The sequence below is a fragment of the Cavia porcellus genome, unplaced genomic scaffold, assembly GCF_034190915.1.
Source record: "Cavia porcellus strain 051 isolate PalLab524CR breed Dunkin Hartley unplaced genomic scaffold, mCavPor4.1 scaffold_23, whole genome shotgun sequence".
In the NCBI taxonomy this organism is placed as follows: Eukaryota; Metazoa; Chordata; class Mammalia; order Rodentia; family Caviidae; genus Cavia; species Cavia porcellus.
This window is the reverse complement of record NW_026947506.1, coordinates 17,562,705-17,580,263: the sequence shown is the minus strand read 5'-3', so window position 1 is coordinate 17,580,263 and position 17,559 is coordinate 17,562,705. Positions and strand designations below refer to the sequence as shown.

Sequence of the window (17,559 nt, the reverse complement as noted above, 5' to 3'; positions counted from 1 at the left end):
ACTGGCTTTCACCCACATGTGATCCCAAGGGAAAAGGTGCCTTATTGACCGATCTGTCCTGCTTTGCTCCTTACCACCAGAAAGGAATAAACACAGAGGGCCTACTGAGAACAGTGGCATGCTGGAGTTACTATCCTCCACCCTAGCCTCTCATCTTCTGGAAATGGCAGGAAGATGATAGACCAGAGAACTCCCCCATATGAATGAGACAAAAGAAATTCTGGGCTAGTCAAACAGACTGTTTTCATAAACATATAGAAAAGACAGGTAGGATGAAAATTGACTGACTCTCACATTTTGAGTGAGACACACCTAGGGCAATTGGATTAGAATAGGGTGGGAAGAACCACCATAGGGTGGATCCTGTCCTAAGAGTTATAAAAGGGACACCAAGAAGGAAGAATCCTTTCTGTTTCCATGATGAGGTGGTTCCCTGCTTGAAACTTGGAATTCATATCCTTGCTTCCAGCCCAGATGAATTAGCCTCCTGAAAGGAACTCAGACGGGACTCAACAAGGCTTCGTATTTTAAGGTCTGTGCATTTTGGTGAGCTATTTCTTTGAGTGATCAAGAAACTTTTCAGAATTGACTTATATTCTAGGAAATCTCAGTCAGCTTATTTCTAAATAAGTATTTCTTTTAATCTATAAACTAGGCTCTCTACTTGTGATTGCCATACTGCCCTGCCTGTCTTGGAAGTGCTGACTGCAGTGAAATTTGTGCCATCTGGTGAAGAAGAAATTTGATTCCTGTGACTTGACAAGCTTGCTGCACTTTCACTCTGCTGATGTTAAGGGTTTCCAGTACCGCAGGCCCAGCAGAAATGTCACACGGGCCCACAGTGGACAGCAGGTACACCACAGACATCAAAGTAGTGAACGTGTCCTTTTTGTGGACCATTGATAACATTAGATTTTGCCTAAAGGAAATAGATGACTGCATTCAAAGTTCCATCTTTTCAGCTGAAGGAAATGATCAAGTGAAATGGTGCTTACGACTCTACCCAAATGGTCTTGATGAACAAAGCAAAGATTATGTGTGCTTATACCTGGGAATGATCTGCTGTCCAAGGAGGGTAGCTCATGCAAAATTCACCTTTTCCATTCTGAATGCCAAAGGAGAGAAAACCAAGGTGCTCTCAAGTCCACAAGCTTATACATTTGTGCGAGGAAAGGACTGGGGATTCAAACATTTCATCCTTAGAGAGTTTCTTTTGGATCCAAACAATGGGCTTCTCTCCAATGACAAGCTTTCCTTCTTCTGTGAAGTGAAAGTAGCACAAGATCCCACCAATCATTCCAGCCAGAATATTAGGAAGCTGGTTAAGGTTCCTGAGGGCTGCTTGGCAGAGGATCTAGGAGGACTGTGGGAGCGATCCCAGCTCTCAGACTGTTGCTTGTGTGTGGCTGGCCAGGAATTCCAGGCTCACAAAGCCATCTTAGCAGCTCGCTCTCCAGTTTTCATGGCGTTGTTGGAACATGAAAAGCAAGGAAGCAAAAAGAATCGTGTTGAAATCAGTGACATGGATCCTGAAGTTTTTAAGGAAATGATATACTTTATGTACACTGGAAAGGCACCAAACCTAGGGATCATGGCAACTGAACTGCTGGAGGCTGCAAGCAGGTTTGGTCTGGAGCGCCTGAAGCTCATGTGTGAGAACCACCTGTGCAGCAACCTCTCTGTGGAGAATGCCGTGGAAATCCTCATCTTGGCTGACCTCCACAGTGCACCTCAGTTGAAAACCCGGACACTGGATTTCATCAATTTTCATGTTTCTGACATCCTGGAGACCTCTGAGTGGAAGGCCATGGTGGTGTCCCACCCTCACTTGGTGGCCGAAGCCTATCACTCTCTGGTTTCCATGCAGTGTGCATTCATGGTACCCCCATGCAAGCGTGTGAGACTGTCCTGAGATCCCACATCTCCATTTATCTTCCCAAAACCCTGGCCACATTTGCTGCCCCTGAACCATAATATGCTAGGGAAATCCGTGGAAACTTCACTCTTCTATGTGGAAATATTAAATTGTGCCTCTCTAGGGGAGAGAAGGGACCACCGTCTTAAGGTCAGAAAAAGGAAATGCGATACTGAGAATTTAGAAGTCGTGTATCATGCATTTTCAAATCTGTGTTTTATAATATTGAGCAAAGTGGGTTTTTACAGTGTCGATGCCAAACGGAAACCAAAACTCCTGTCAATGTTGAAGGCAGACCTGGGGTGGGGCTACCCTTAGAGGCAGGGTCCATGAACTTCACTCTGTAAATGCAAGACTCCTTCCTGGCTTTCTGCACCATCATGCATCCCTGGGCACCCCACTTGTAACACGGGCTTTTTGCTGTCCCTCACTTTTCTCTGTAAATAAACCTGAATCTTACTTTGTACAGTTGTTTGGCTCCTCATCCTTTTTCTGTATGTTAGATTCAGAAGCTAAGAAAAATTTCAGTGTGCTGATGATTTCAGGCCCATCCACGGGATGAACACAGTGGATGTACAATGTCACTAATTAACATAGTAGATGGCAGAAATAAATGACCCAGAACTCAGGCTGCTGAAGCCAAAGGACAATCACACAATGCAAGTCTTTGCTCATGTTGTCCTGTCCCAGTGACACAGACAGGCAGCACAAGCACTACAGCACATTCCCGCAAAATCTAGGCCTCTGAGCGAGCAGTCCAATCATGGTCCTGGAGAAAAAAGAGAGGAAAATGCTCAGATTTACGAAAATGGCATGAAAGAGAATTAAAAGTAGAAGTGTTTTATGTATTTCAGAGGAATTCATGTTGAGGAAGCAAAATTTATTACTTACAACTGCACTGAGAAATGGCTGTTGGCAAATTCACACTATAAATCTCAAAAAGAGCTTTCTCACTGTGAACATTTAATATTCATAAGAATAGAATACATGTTTCTATGGTATTATGAAGAATAGAATTAAAATTAAAAATGAAAACGTAGTGGGTTTCATCTCAAAGTTTGGGCTTTTGTAAAAATCATTAGTGGTGTTACTCTGGAATCACCTAGAATCTGTAATGGCTCAGAGCTTCTAAAAATATATAAAGAAATGGATCCCCTTGTCTTGAACAGGTACAGATTTCAAAACATTTGTTTAATCAGGGCTTACAGCTGGTAACCCTTTATGTGCTGGTTGTTTAAATCTTCATGAATGTCAATATGGGATAACAACCTGTATAACAACTATGCAGTAAAATCACTAAGAGTTTTGTCTCTCTCTCTTTCTCTCTCTCTCTCTCTCTCTATATATATATATATATATATATATATATGTCTATCTGTCTGTCTGTATCTCTGTCTATCTATCTCTATCTCTCTCAGTCTTTATCATGGCTTGAACTCACAACTCACAACCTGGTTATTGCCAGGCAAGTGCTTCTTTGGCTCAGTTTACTGCCTGACTTTTGCAGATATTTGGCATACATATGTCCTATTCTTGTGTCCTTACTCCTAGAAGTGTCCCTTTCTCACCTCAAGCCGGCTGAGATTGTTGAAAATGAGACAAAATAATTCACTCTGTGTGCATATTTCTTGAAAAGAACTATGGTTCTTAGATGTTGTGGGAATATGTGTTTTGGTATTATCACCCTCAAGTTTTATTTCACGTCCATTCTCTCCTCCTCATTAAAGAGAATAAAACAGGAAAAGCTTTAAAGGAGGAAAAAAGGAAAATTTTTATTAATTTTTTGTGTGAAAACTTTCAGAACACAGATTCCTCAGCTGTCCATACCTGACTTGCTGATTATGTAGGAGTCATCCCAGTTGCTTGGGAATCGCTGTTCATCCTACAAGGGAGAACATTCAAATGTTAATTTTTTTCTTTCAAAATATGTAAATAATTATTATCTTTTACATGAAATGTGGAAATTAAAAAGTATGAGTTTCTATCACTGCATCAAATGAACAACAAAAAACATTGAAAATAACTTACAAAGTGTAATTTCCTCATAGTGAAATGAATGGAGCAAAGTGGATTAGGGCAGAAGATTTTTCAGGGCAAGCACAGGTCTTCTCAGCTTCTCTGAGTACAAATATGTGTTACAGTGACTTATTGTCAAGTGCTTCATAGAAACAGAAGTTATATTGAATGTACAAATTGACCAAAAGAATGTTTTCCTTGCAATTCTACAGAGGAACCAGGCAAGAATTGCAGCTTAAGTGGCTGAAGGGCAACCAGTGAGATATGGCGCTATATTAACACTCTTGTGAGAATGACATGCCAGCTGTTAAGCATTAGGTGTTAGGACTGCGAATGCCTGTTCATTCCCTCAGTTGGTGTCACAGTTGGGAACTCTTGAAGGCTGAAGTGCTCCCGTTTCCAGAAAACAATCATCCCTCTGCCATGTTGGGATTCCATGGGGGTTAATGCTAATCCAACATTACTAGCAGAAGACTTTTTTGAAGAAACCACTTGTTTGACTGCTTAATTCTAAGAAAAATATATGACAGAAGATGAACAAGAATTTGCCATAACTTTACAGGTATTCTGAAGCAAGGAAATCACCAACTGCATTTGGCAAGCACTGAAAGGCCTGCCAAAGTCCCCGGAGGCACCAATTTACCTGTATCATCCAAAGTTGTGTGTCACACATTCTCGAGCTACTAGTGAAGGCATCTTGTGACACTTCCAACTCTTATGTGCAAACAACACACTAATAAATAAAGTATCTATCCAGGAGTCCCGGATGATGAAAGTGGTAGGAGACTAGTGACAAATAGTAAACTTGCATGAACCATTTCGTTTCCTTCATTCAAGTCTAATCACAATATGACTGATTATTTATGTGTATAGTTAGCATGTAGTGATCTCTCACTCAGAAAATCAACAACCCTAGGAAAACATGGAACAGATTTAGAGTTTTCTAACCAAAATGGGAAGCAACAGGAGCCAAATGTACCTGACCTTGAAAGCAGGCACATGGATTAGCCTTATCACACCTCTGTGGAAGACATCTCGGTCTAAATTCTTAGGTACTGTAACCCTGAATCTTTAAAGTTTCTATTCCTCTTTACTTTCCATTTTGCACTTGTAATTCATCCTACTGTCATCTTGTAATCTCAATAAACCGCAACTTACTATGTATCACAAGGTATATGCCAGGCAATACTCTTGTATCTGTACACAAGAATGTGGAAAAATTTTTGCCCCTTCAGTTCTAACATAGCTCTAGGGCTGGATTAGAAACAAAAGCAGCATTTTCCCACCTTTCATTAGCCTGGTTTAAAAGGCATTGCTACACAAAGAGAATTCATGAAAAAATGTACAAAATGTTCCTACAAGGCTGATGACATTTTCCATGCAAATGGAATTCCACAGTGTATCCAAGGAAGAAACTTATACAATATTCTAAGAAGGGTTAACTTTGGAAAAATTTTACCCTATTTAAAAGGAAATTCAAGAGCTTGCATTTCATTAGCTTTACTACATTTTGTGTGTGTGTTTGTGTGCGTGTGTGTGTTTGTGTGTGTATCTCTAATAGTGAGTGTTATGCTCATATTTGTAAAAGTAGCTATAGAGAAGAAAATTTATTACAAATTACCCATGATTTCTATTTTTCTTGTCATTTTGTACAAGAAAGTATCTTCTTAATGTAGAAGTATCAAAATCTACACAACTGAATTACAACTAGTGCACATATTTTGTATAAAATTCAGAACCTAAAATTAACTAAGAGAGCACAGCAATGATGATTGTTGGGTATTGCACTGATAGGGGCATTGAACCTATTTTGGTTATGCTAGTTATTGCAGAATCAGGAAATCATCAACACTAGTGAGGGGAGATGTTTGGACCTGGGGACTCTTGTTCCTGGTAACAGTGACAGCTAGTGAGGCCAGTGGACAATGCTGAGAGGCTCAGCAGTGTAGGTAAGCAGCAGACATCGAGGTCTTTACTGTCTGGCACAGAATGGAGAAGGATTTTGTCATTCAGCGGGAGGGAATGTTTGGCGGGACCCATGTTGAAGTGAAGTCAGATGAACCTTAACCAGAACAGCTGCTGGCTTCCTTTAGAAGACCCTAGTTGGGTGCAGACACATGGAAATTGATTGGAATGAGCTTATTCAAATGAGCCTCCTCTTGAGGCAGGCTGGCTAATGCTGTCTACTACTCCATCATAAGGCAGTGCCTGGTTTGAAGGGAAAGAATGGCGGAACTCAGAACACTGTATCCATAGGGCATCTAATAATGAATCCAGAGAGAATCCTGGAAGAGAACGATTTTTTTTTCATTCATTTTTCTTTTTGGTTTGGTATTTTCTTGTTTTATTCATCTGCTTTTAATTTCTCCTTTATTTTGTTCTTAATTTCTGCGGGTGACTGTGATTCCTAACTTCCCTGTGGGTATGCTTTTGTTTGGATTTCAATTTTTCTCTTTCAAATCTCATTTAGTCTTCTGCATTAGTTTCCCCCAGTAGGTGGGATCCATCTACCATCTCCGTTGTATTGTAATCTCTTTCCCTTTGGCCATTACTCTTCTTCCTCTGAAATATATTTTGAATCTTAACCCTTGAGGACAGATTGGACATATCATGAATTCATATATTGTTTATGATTGTTTGCATTCTGTTTTATCTTCCCGAATTCAGTTCATACTGTTAGGAAACTAGCAAGTATCACTCCAAGAATTCAACTGAAACAGAAAAGACATGAGAACACACAAATCAGACTAATCCTCTGGCACCCAGGCCAATAAAGCAAACCTGGGGGGAAATGAGGTTGCAAAATTTGAAAACCCAATGGTAGGTTACTTCAATGTGGCAACAAGGCAATTGAATGAGGCTGTGGAATATATTAAAACACAAGTAATCTCTCAAGTAACCACAACTAACTACAGAGATTACCAAAATACACAACCTTCTTAGTGATGTTAGTTAAGACACAGCCCAAAAAAAAGGCGAGCTTTCAAGAACTGTTGAAGCACAACCTAAGAAATAAATGAACCCATTAAATAGATTCAAGCCGATATGCAAGAGAAAAAAATCCATTTTAAAAATTCAGAGCACTTTAGGCCAGTTTGAGGAAAGGACTTCACATACTGAGTACAGGCTGGCACTTAGTGATGAGGAGAGACAACAAATGACATTAAAAGCACTTTGTAGACATCATGGCAGAAAGCTTTCCTGGTACAGAAGAGGAATTTAGCCTACCAATAATTGAGGCAATTATTTCTCCAGTTAGCACTGATTAAAAGAATTCTACCTGCCCATGTGTAATAGACAAGTTTGCAGACATTCAAATAAAAATAGAGTATTAAAATCTGTTAGGGATGGGCTGGGGATTTCTCTCAGTAGCATAAGCAATTTCCTGGCAAGCTGTAGTCCTGAGTTCTATCCCTGGTAACAATAAAAATGAAAAAGAGAAAAAAAAATATCTGTTAGGCATGAGAACTGTTGTGCTCCTTCCTATAAGGTCCCCAAGTACATGAGGGTATGTAACACTTGTGAGGCTGGAGGAAAACTGGATCACACTCTGAGTATGTAAAACAGAAAAAAGAGAAGCTTTGGAAGAAAGCCAGTGATATCTATCCCTGAAGTGGTAGCCCTTCTTACTGTCTACCTTCCTTCCTTCCTTCCTTCCTTCTTTTCTTCCTTCCTTCCTTCCTTCCTTCCTTCCTTCCTTCCTTGCTTCCTTCTTTAATTCCTTGCTTCCTTCCATCCCTCATTCCCTCTGTCCTTTCATTCTTTTGGTTTTTAATTCAAGTTAGTATTTAATCCCACATGTCCTTGAAACTGCAATGATATTCCTGCCTCAGCTTTGAGAGTGCTGGGATTAATGATGTGTTCGCCCACACCCTGCAAATCAGCATTGTTATTTTTTGTGAAAGGAGATAAAATTAAACACAACAAAACAGAGCAAAATTGGACATAATAACGCAATGTAAGAGATATAAATTTCAAAACTAGATAATCTGAAATCTTCCCTATCTATCATGTTGTCTATTTTTTTCTTCCAAATAGTTGTCCATGTCTTGAAACACAGAATTCATACTGAGAAACCTAGTATAAAATTAATCCAAACAGTCTGAGAAAGGAGTTTTAGGTCTTTAAAATCAGACAAAAAGGAAGTCACTAATGGCTGTGCTAGAATCGGTTGTTTGCTTCAAAATGCCTATGCATACTTTCATGTATGTGGAAACTCAGTTAAACACAACCAGCTTTAAAAAAAAAGACCATATTTTATAGAACAAACCAAAACATGGATAAAAGTATTGGGCTTCAAAGAGATGATAGAAGGAAATCCCCTCCTTACTACATTGCCTAGGGTCAACCTCTCAAGGGACGTCCAGATTACTGGCTCCGACATGCTAATGGGATAGGGGGAGAAGATGTGATGTTTGTTTCTCAGCCTGCAGGCTGGCAGACTCACAGCTGCTCATGGTGGGGAGAGGGTTTGCCTGGACTCCTGGCACTCCCAGCATGACCCATGTCCCAGGAAATGCCAGTGGAACTCAGTAATATTACTGTTTCCAAACATTGGGTCCAAGGAGTGAACTAGGTTAGTAGGAGATCTAAAAGCTCTGAGGAAGTAGCATTTACAGTTGTCCCACACTAGACTTTAGGTTTAGAGACATTCTGCCAATATTCACTGTTTGTGCCTGTCCCAAATCCATGTCCCTTGCTCCCGACACTGTATCAGATTACCCAGAAGAACCACCTCTTCACTCCCAGCACACCTATTTCTCATGGAGCCTTGAATCTGCTCCCTTCACATTACTTCCCTGCAACTGGCTTTCACCCACATGTGATCCCAAGGGAAAAGGTGCCTTATTGACCGATCTGTCCTGCTTTGCTCCTTACCACCAGAAAGGAATAAACACAGAGGGCCTACTGAGAACAGTGGCATGCTGGAGTTACTATCCTCCACCCTAGCCTCTCATCTTCTGGAAATGGCAGGAAGATGATAGACCAGAGAACTCCCCCATATGAATGAGACAAAAGAAATTCTGGGCTAGTCAAACAGACTGTTTTCATAAACATATAGAAAAGACAGGTAGGATGAAAATTGACTGACTCTCACATTTTGAGTGAGACACACCTAGGGCAATTGGATTAGAATAGGGTGGGAAGAACCACCATAGGGTGGATCCTGTCCTAAGAGTTATAAAAGGGACACCAAGAAGGAAGAATCCTTTCTGTTTCCATGATGAGGTGGTTCCCTGCTTGAAACTTGGAATTCATATCCTTGCTTCCAGCCCAGATGAATTAGCCTCCTGAAAGGAACTCAGACGGGACTCAACAAGGCTTCGTATTTTAAGGTCTGTGCATTTTGGTGAGCTATTTCTTTGAGTGATCAAGAAACTTTTCAGAATTGACTTATATTCTAGGAAATCTCAGTCAGCTTATTTCTAAATAAGTATTTCTTTTAATCTATAAACTAGGCTCTCTACTTGTGATTGCCATACTGCCCTGCCTGTCTTGGAAGTGCTGACTGCAGTGAAATTTGTGCCATCTGGTGAAGAAGAAATTTGATTCCTGTGACTTGACAAGCTTGCTGCACTTTCACTCTGCTGATGTTAAGGGTTTCCAGTACCGCAGGCCCAGCAGAAATGTCACACGGGCCCACAGTGGACAGCAGGTACACCACAGACATCAAAGTAGTGAACGTGTCCTTTTTGTGGACCATTGATAACATTAGATTTTGCCTAAAGGAAATAGATGACTGCATTCAAAGTTCCATCTTTTCAGCTGAAGGAAATGATCAAGTGAAATGGTGCTTACGACTCTACCCAAATGGTCTTGATGAACAAAGCAAAGATTATGTGTGCTTATACCTGGGAATGATCTGCTGTCCAAGGAGGGTAGCTCATGCAAAATTCACCTTTTCCATTCTGAATGCCAAAGGAGAGAAAACCAAGGTGCTCTCAAGTCCACAAGCTTATACATTTGTGCGAGGAAAGGACTGGGGATTCAAACATTTCATCCTTAGAGAGTTTCTTTTGGATCCAAACAATGGGCTTCTCTCCAATGACAAGCTTTCCTTCTTCTGTGAAGTGAAAGTAGCACAAGATCCCACCAATCATTCCAGCCAGAATATTAGGAAGCTGGTTAAGGTTCCTGAGGGCTGCTTGGCAGAGGATCTAGGAGGACTGTGGGAGCGATCCCAGCTCTCAGACTGTTGCTTGTGTGTGGCTGGCCAGGAATTCCAGGCTCACAAAGCCATCTTAGCAGCTCGCTCTCCAGTTTTCATGGCGTTGTTGGAACATGAAAAGCAAGGAAGCAAAAAGAATCGTGTTGAAATCAGTGACATGGATCCTGAAGTTTTTAAGGAAATGATATACTTTATGTACACTGGAAAGGCACCAAACCTAGGGATCATGGCAACTGAACTGCTGGAGGCTGCAAGCAGGTTTGGTCTGGAGCGCCTGAAGCTCATGTGTGAGAACCACCTGTGCAGCAACCTCTCTGTGGAGAATGCCGTGGAAATCCTCATCTTGGCTGACCTCCACAGTGCACCTCAGTTGAAAACCCGGACACTGGATTTCATCAATTTTCATGTTTCTGACATCCTGGAGACCTCTGAGTGGAAGGCCATGGTGGTGTCCCACCCTCACTTGGTGGCCGAAGCCTATCACTCTCTGGTTTCCATGCAGTGTGCATTCATGGTACCCCCATGCAAGCGTGTGAGACTGTCCTGAGATCCCACATGTCCATTTATCTTCCCAAAACCCTGGCCACATTTGCTGCCCCTGAACCATAATATGCTAGGGAAATCCGTGGAAACTTCACTCTTCTATGTGGAAATATTAAATTGTGCCTCTCTAGGGGAGAGAAGGGACCACCGTCTTAAGGTCAGAAAAAGGAAATGCGATACTGAGAATTTAGAAGTCGTGTATCATGCATTTTCAAATCTGTGTTTTATAATATTGAGCAAAGTGGGTTTTTACAGTGTCGATGCCAAACGGAAACCAAAACTCCTGTCAATGTTGAAGGCAGACCTGGGGTGGGGCTACCCTTAGAGGCAGGGTCCATGAACTTCACTCTGTAAATGCAAGACTCCTTCCTGGCTTTCTGCACCATCATGCATCCCTGGGCACCCCACTTGTAACACGGGCTTTTTGCTGTCCCTCACTTTTCTCTGTAAATAAACCTGAATCTTACTTTGTACAGTTGTTTGGCTCCTCATCCTTTTTCTGTATGTTAGATTCAGAAGCTAAGAAAAATTTCAGTGTGCTGATGATTTCAGGCCCATCCACGGGATGAACACAGTGGATGTACAATGTCACTAATTAACATAGTAGATGGCAGAAATAAATGACCCAGAACTCAGGCTGCTGAAGCCAAAGGACAATCACACAATGCAAGTCTTTGCTCATGTTGTCCTGTCCCAGTGACACAGACAGGCAGCACAAGCACTGCAGCACATTCCCGCAAAATCTAGGCCTCTGAGCGAGCAGTCCAATCATGGTCCTGGAGAAAAAAGAGAGGAAAATGCTCAGATTTACGAAAATGGCATGAAAGAGAATTAAAAGTAGAAGTGTTTTATGTATTTCAGAGGAATTCATGTTGAGGAAGCAAAATTTATTACTTACAACTGCACTGAGAAATGGCTGTTGGCAAATTCACACTATAAATCTCAAAAAGAGGTTTCTCACTGTGAACATTTAATATTCATAAGAATAGAATACATGTTTCTGTGGTATTATGAAGAATAGAATTAAAATTAAAAATGAAAACGTAGTGGGTTTCATCTCAAAGTTTGGGCTTTTGTAAAAATCATTAGTGGTGTTACTCTGGAATCACCTAGAATCTGTAATGGCTCAGAGCTTCTAAAAATATATAAAGAAATGGATCCCCTTGTCTTGAACAGGTACAGATTTCAAAACATTTGTTTAATCAGGGCTTACAGCTGGTAACCCTTTATGTGCTGGTTGTTTAAATCTTCATGAATGTCAATATGGGATAACAACCTGTATAACAACTATGCAGTAAAATCACTAAGAGTTTTGTCTCTCTCTCTTTCTCTCTCTCTCTCTCTCTCTCTCTCTCTCTCTCTCTATATATATATATATATATATATATATATATATGTCTATCTGTCTGTCTGTATCTCTGTCTATCTATCTCTATCTCTCTCAGTCTTTATCATGGCTTGAACTCACAACTCACAACCTGGTTATTGCCAGGCAAGTGCTTCTTTGGCTCAGTTTACTGCCTGACTTTTGCAGATATTTGGCATACATATGTCCTATTCTTGTGTCCTTACTCCTAGAAGTGTCCCTTTCTCACCTCAAGCCGGCTGAGATTGTTGAAAATGAGACAAAATAATTCACTCTGTGTGCATATTTCTTGAAAAGAACTATGGTTCTTAGATGTTGTGGGAATATGTGTTTTGGTATTATCACCCTCAAGTTTTATTTCACGTCCATTCTCTCCTCCTCATTAAAGAGAATAAAACAGGAAAAGCTTTAAAGGAGGAAAAAAGGAAAATTTTTATTAATTTTTTGTGTGAAAACTTTCAGAACACAGATTCCTCAGCTGTCCATACCTGACTTGCTGATTATGTAGGAGTCATCCCAGTTGCTTGGGAATCGCTGTTCATCCTACAAGGGAGAACATTCAAATGTTAATTTTTTTCTTTCAAAATATGTAAATAATTATTATCTTTTACATGAAATGTGGAAATTAAAAAGTATGAGTTTCTATCACTGCATCAAATGAACAACAAAAAACATTGAAAATAACTTACAAAGTGTAATTTCCTCATAGTGAAATGAATGGAGCAAAGTGGATTAGGGCAGAAGATTTTTCAGGGCAAGCACAGGTCTTCTCAGCTTCTCTGAGTACAAATATGTGTTACAGTGACTTATTGTCAAGTGCTTCATAGAAACAGAAGTTATATTGAATGTACAAATTGACCAAAAGAATGTTTTCCTTGCAATTCTACAGAGGAACCAGGCAAGAATTGCAGCTTAAGTGGCTGAAGGGCAACCAGTGAGATATGGCGCTATATTAACACTCTTGTGAGAATGACATGCCAGCTGTTAAGCATTAGGTGTTAGGACTGCGAATGCCTGTTCATTCCCTCAGTTGGTGTCACAGTTGGGAACTCTTGAAGGCTGAAGTGCTCCCGTTTCCAGAAAACAATCATCCCTCTGCCATGTTGGGATTCCATGGGGGTTAATGCTAATCCAACATTACTAGCAGAAGACTTTTTTGAAGAAACCACTTGTTTGACTGCTTAATTCTAAGAAAAATATATGACAGAAGATGAACAAGAATTTGCCATAACTTTACAGGTATTCTGAAGCAAGGAAATCACCAACTGCATTTGGCAAGCACTGAAAGGCCTGCCAAAGTCCCCGGAGGCACCAATTTACCTGTATCATCCAAAGTTGTGTGTCACACATTCTCGAGCTACTAGTGAAGGCATCTTGTGACACTTCCAACTCTTATGTGCAAACAACACACTAATAAATAAAGTATCTATCCAGGAGTCCCGGATGATGAAAGTGGTAGGAGACTAGTGACAAATAGTAAACTTGCATGAACCATTTCGTTTCCTTCATTCAAGTCTAATCACAATATGACTGATTATTTATGTGTATAGTTAGCATGTAGTGATCTCTCACTCAGAAAATCAACAACCCTAGGAAAACATGGAACAGATTTAGAGTTTTCTAACCAAAATGGGAAGCAACAGGAGCCAAATGTACCTGACCTTGAAAGCAGGCACATGGATTAGCCTTATCACACCTCTGTGGAAGACATCTCGGTCTAAATTCTTAGGTACTGTAACCCTGAATCTTTAAAGTTTCTATTCCTCTTTACTTTCCATTTTGCACTTGTAATTCATCCTACTGTCATCTTGTAATCTCAATAAACCGCAACTTACTATGTATCACAAGGTATATGCCAGGCAATACTCTTGTATCTGTACACAAGAATGTGGAAAAATTTTTGCCCCTTCAGTTCTAACATAGCTCTAGGGCTGGATTAGAAACAAAAGCAGCATTTTCCCACCTTTCATTAGCCTGGTTTAAAAGGCATTGCTACACAAAGAGAATTCATGAAAAAATGTACAAAATGTTCCTACAAGGCTGATGACATTTTCCATGCAAATGGAATTCCACAGTGTATCCAAGGAAGAAACTTATACAATATTCTAAGAAGGGTTAACTTTGGAAAAATTTTACCCTATTTAAAAGGAAATTCAAGAGCTTGCATTTCATTAGCTTTACTACATTTTGTGTGTGTGTTTGTGTGCGTGTGTGTGTTTGTGTGTGTATCTCTAATAGTGAGTGTTATGCTCATATTTGTAAAAGTAGCTATAGAGAAGAAAATTTATTACAAATTACCCATGATTTCTATTTTTCTTGTCATTTTGTACAAGAAAGTATCTTCTTAATGTAGAAGTATCAAAATCTACACAACTGAATTACAACTAGTGCACATATTTTGTATAAAATTCAGAACCTAAAATTAACTAAGAGAGCACAGCAATGATGATTGTTGGGTATTGCACTGATAGGGGCATTGAACCTATTTTGGTTATGCTAGTTATTGCAGAATCAGGAAATCATCAACACTAGTGAGGGGAGATGTTTGGACCTGGGGACTCTTGTTCCTGGTAACAGTGACAGCTAGTGAGGCCAGTGGACAATGCTGAGAGGCTCAGCAGTGTAGGTAAGCAGCAGACATCGAGGTCTTTACTGTCTGGCACAGAATGGAGAAGGATTTTGTCATTCAGCGGGAGGGAATGTTTGGCGGGACCCATGTTGAAGTGAAGTCAGATGAACCTTAACCAGAACAGCTGCTGGCTTCCTTTAGAAGACCCTAGTTGGGTGCAGACACATGGAAATTGATTGGAATGAGCTTATTCAAATGAGCCTCCTCTTGAGGCAGGCTGGCTAATGCTGTCTACTACTCCATCATAAGGCAGTGCCTGGTTTGAAGGGAAAGAATGGCGGAACTCAGAACACTGTATCCATAGGGCATCTAATAATGAATCCAGAGAGAATCCTGGAAGAGAACGATTTTTTTTTCATTCATTTTTCTTTTTGGTTTGGTATTTTCTTGTTTTATTCATCTGCTTTTAATTTCTCCTTTATTTTGTTCTTAATTTCTGCGGGTGACTGTGATTCCTAACTTCCCTGTGGGTATGCTTTTGTTTGGATTTCAATTTTTCTCTTTCAAATCTCATTTAGTCTTCTGCATTAGTTTCCCCCAGTAGGTGGGATCCATCTACCATCTCCGTTGTATTGTAATCTCTTTCCCTTTGGCCATTACTCTTCTTCCTCTGAAATATATTTTGAATCTTAACCCTTGAGGACAGATTGGACATATCATGAATTCATATATTGTTTATGATTGTTTGCATTCTGTTTTATCTTCCCGAATTCAGTTCATACTGTTAGGAAACTAGCAAGTATCACTCCAAGAATTCAACTGAAACAGAAAAGACATGAGAACACACAAATCAGACTAATCCTCTGGCACCCAGGCCAATAAAGCAAACCTGGGGGGAAATGAGGTTGCAAAATTTGAAAACCCAATGGTAGGTTACTTCAATGTGGCAACAAGGCAATTGAATGAGGCTGTGGAATATATTAAAACACAAGTAATCTCTCAAGTAACCACAACTAACTACAGAGATTACCAAAATACACAACCTTCTTAGTGATGTTAGTTAAGACACAGCCCAAAAAAAAAGGCGAGCTTTCAAGAACTGTTGAAGCACAACCTAAGAAATAAATGAACCCATTAAATAGATTCAAGCCGATATGCAAGAGAAAAAAATCCATTTTAAAAATTCAGAGCACTTTAGGCCAGTTTGAGGAAAGGACTTCACATACTGAGTACAGGCTGGCACTTAGTGATGAGGAGAGACAACAAATGACATTAAAAGCACTTTGTAGACATCATGGCAGAAAGCTTTCCTGGTACAGAAGAGGAATTTAGCCTACCAATAATTGAGGCAATTATTTCTCCAGTTAGCACTGATTAAAAGAATTCTACCTGCCCATGTGTAATAGACAAGTTTGCAGACATTCAAATAAAAATAGAGTATTAAAATCTGTTAGGGATGGGCTGGGGATTTCTCTCAGTAGCATAAGCAATTTCCTGGCAAGCTGTAGTCCTGAGTTCTATCCCTGGTAACAATAAAAATGAAAAAGAGAAAAAAAAATATCTGTTAGGCATGAGAACTGTTGTGCTCCTTCCTATAAGGTCCCCAAGTACATGAGGGTATGTAACACTTGTGAGGCTGGAGGAAAACTGGATCACACTCTGAGTATGTAAAACAGAAAAAAGAGAAGCTTTGGAAGAAAGCCAGTGATATCTATCCCTGAAGTGGTAGCCCTTCTTACTGTCTACCTTCCTTCCTTCCTTCCTTCCTTCTTTTCTTCCTTCCTTCCTTCCTTCCTTCCTTCCTTCCTTGCTTCCTTCTTTAATTCCTTGCTTCCTTCCATCCCTCATTCCCTCTGTCCTTTCATTCTTTTGGTTTTTAATTCAAGTTAGTATTTAATCCCACATGTCCTTGAAACTGCAATGATATTCCTGCCTCAGCTTTGAGAGTGCTGGGATTAATGATGTGTTCGCCCACACCCTGCAAATCAGCATTGTTATTTTTTGTGAAAGGAGATAAAATTAAACACAACAAAACAGAGCAAAATTGGACATAATAACGCAATGTAAGAGATATAAATTTCAAAACTAGATAATCTGAAATCTTCCCTATCTATCATGTTGTCTATTTTTTTCTTCCAAATAGTTGTCCATGTCTTGAAACACAGAATTCATACTGAGAAACCTAGTATAAAATTAATCCAAACAGTCTGAGAAAGGAGTTTTAGGTCTTTAAAATCAGACAAAAAGGAAGTCACTAATGGCTGTGCTAGAATCGGTTGTTTGCTTCAAAATGCCTATGCATACTTTCATGTATGTGGAAACTCAGTTAAACACAACCAGCTTTAAAAAAAAAGACCATATTTTATAGAACAAACCAAAACATGGATAAAAGTATTGGGCTTCAAAGAGATGATAGAAGGAAATCCCCTCCTTACTACATTGCCTAGGGTCAACCTCTCAAGGGACGTCCAGATTACTGGCTCCGACATGCTAATGGGATAGGGGGAGAAGATGTGATGTTTGTTTCTCAGCCTGCAGGCTGGCAGACTCACAGCTGCTCATGGTGGGGAGAGGGTTTGCCTGGACTCCTGGCACTCCCAGCATGACCCATGTCCCAGGAAATGCCAGTGGAACTCAGTAATATTACTGTTTCCAAACATTGGGTCCAAGGAGTGAACTAGGTTAGTAGGAGATCTAAAAGCTCTGAGGAAGTAGCATTTACAGTTGTCCCACACTAGACTTTAGGTTTAGAGACATTCTGCCAATATTCACTGTTTGTGCCTGTCCCAAATCCATGTCCCTTGCTCCCGACACTGTATCAGATTACCCAGAAGAACCACCTCTTCACTCCCAGCACACCTATTTCTCATGGAGCCTTGAATCTGCTCCCTTCACATTACTTCCCTGCAACTGGCTTTCACCCACATGTGATCCCAAGGGAAAAGGTGCCTTATTGACCGATCTGTCCTGCTTTGCTCCTT

At 40.2% G+C, this 17,559-nt stretch overlaps 2 protein-coding genes across 2 annotated transcripts; both read left to right on the top strand.

Annotated features, from left to right (window-relative positions):
- The first annotated feature begins 787 nt into the window (after window positions 1–787).
- On the top strand, window positions 788–1,912 carry LOC100733789 (speckle-type POZ protein-like). Its single transcript, XM_063233670.1, has one exon. The coding sequence runs from the start codon at window positions 788–790 to the stop codon at window positions 1,910–1,912; it is 1,125 nt and encodes a 374-aa protein (XP_063089740.1).
- Window positions 1,913–9,522: 7,610 nt separating this feature from the next.
- On the top strand, window positions 9,523–10,647 carry LOC100734068 (speckle-type POZ protein-like). The gene has a single exon (XM_063233669.1). The coding sequence runs from the start codon at window positions 9,523–9,525 to the stop codon at window positions 10,645–10,647; it is 1,125 nt and encodes a 374-aa protein (XP_063089739.1).
- Window positions 10,648–17,559: the final 6,912 nt, after the last annotated feature.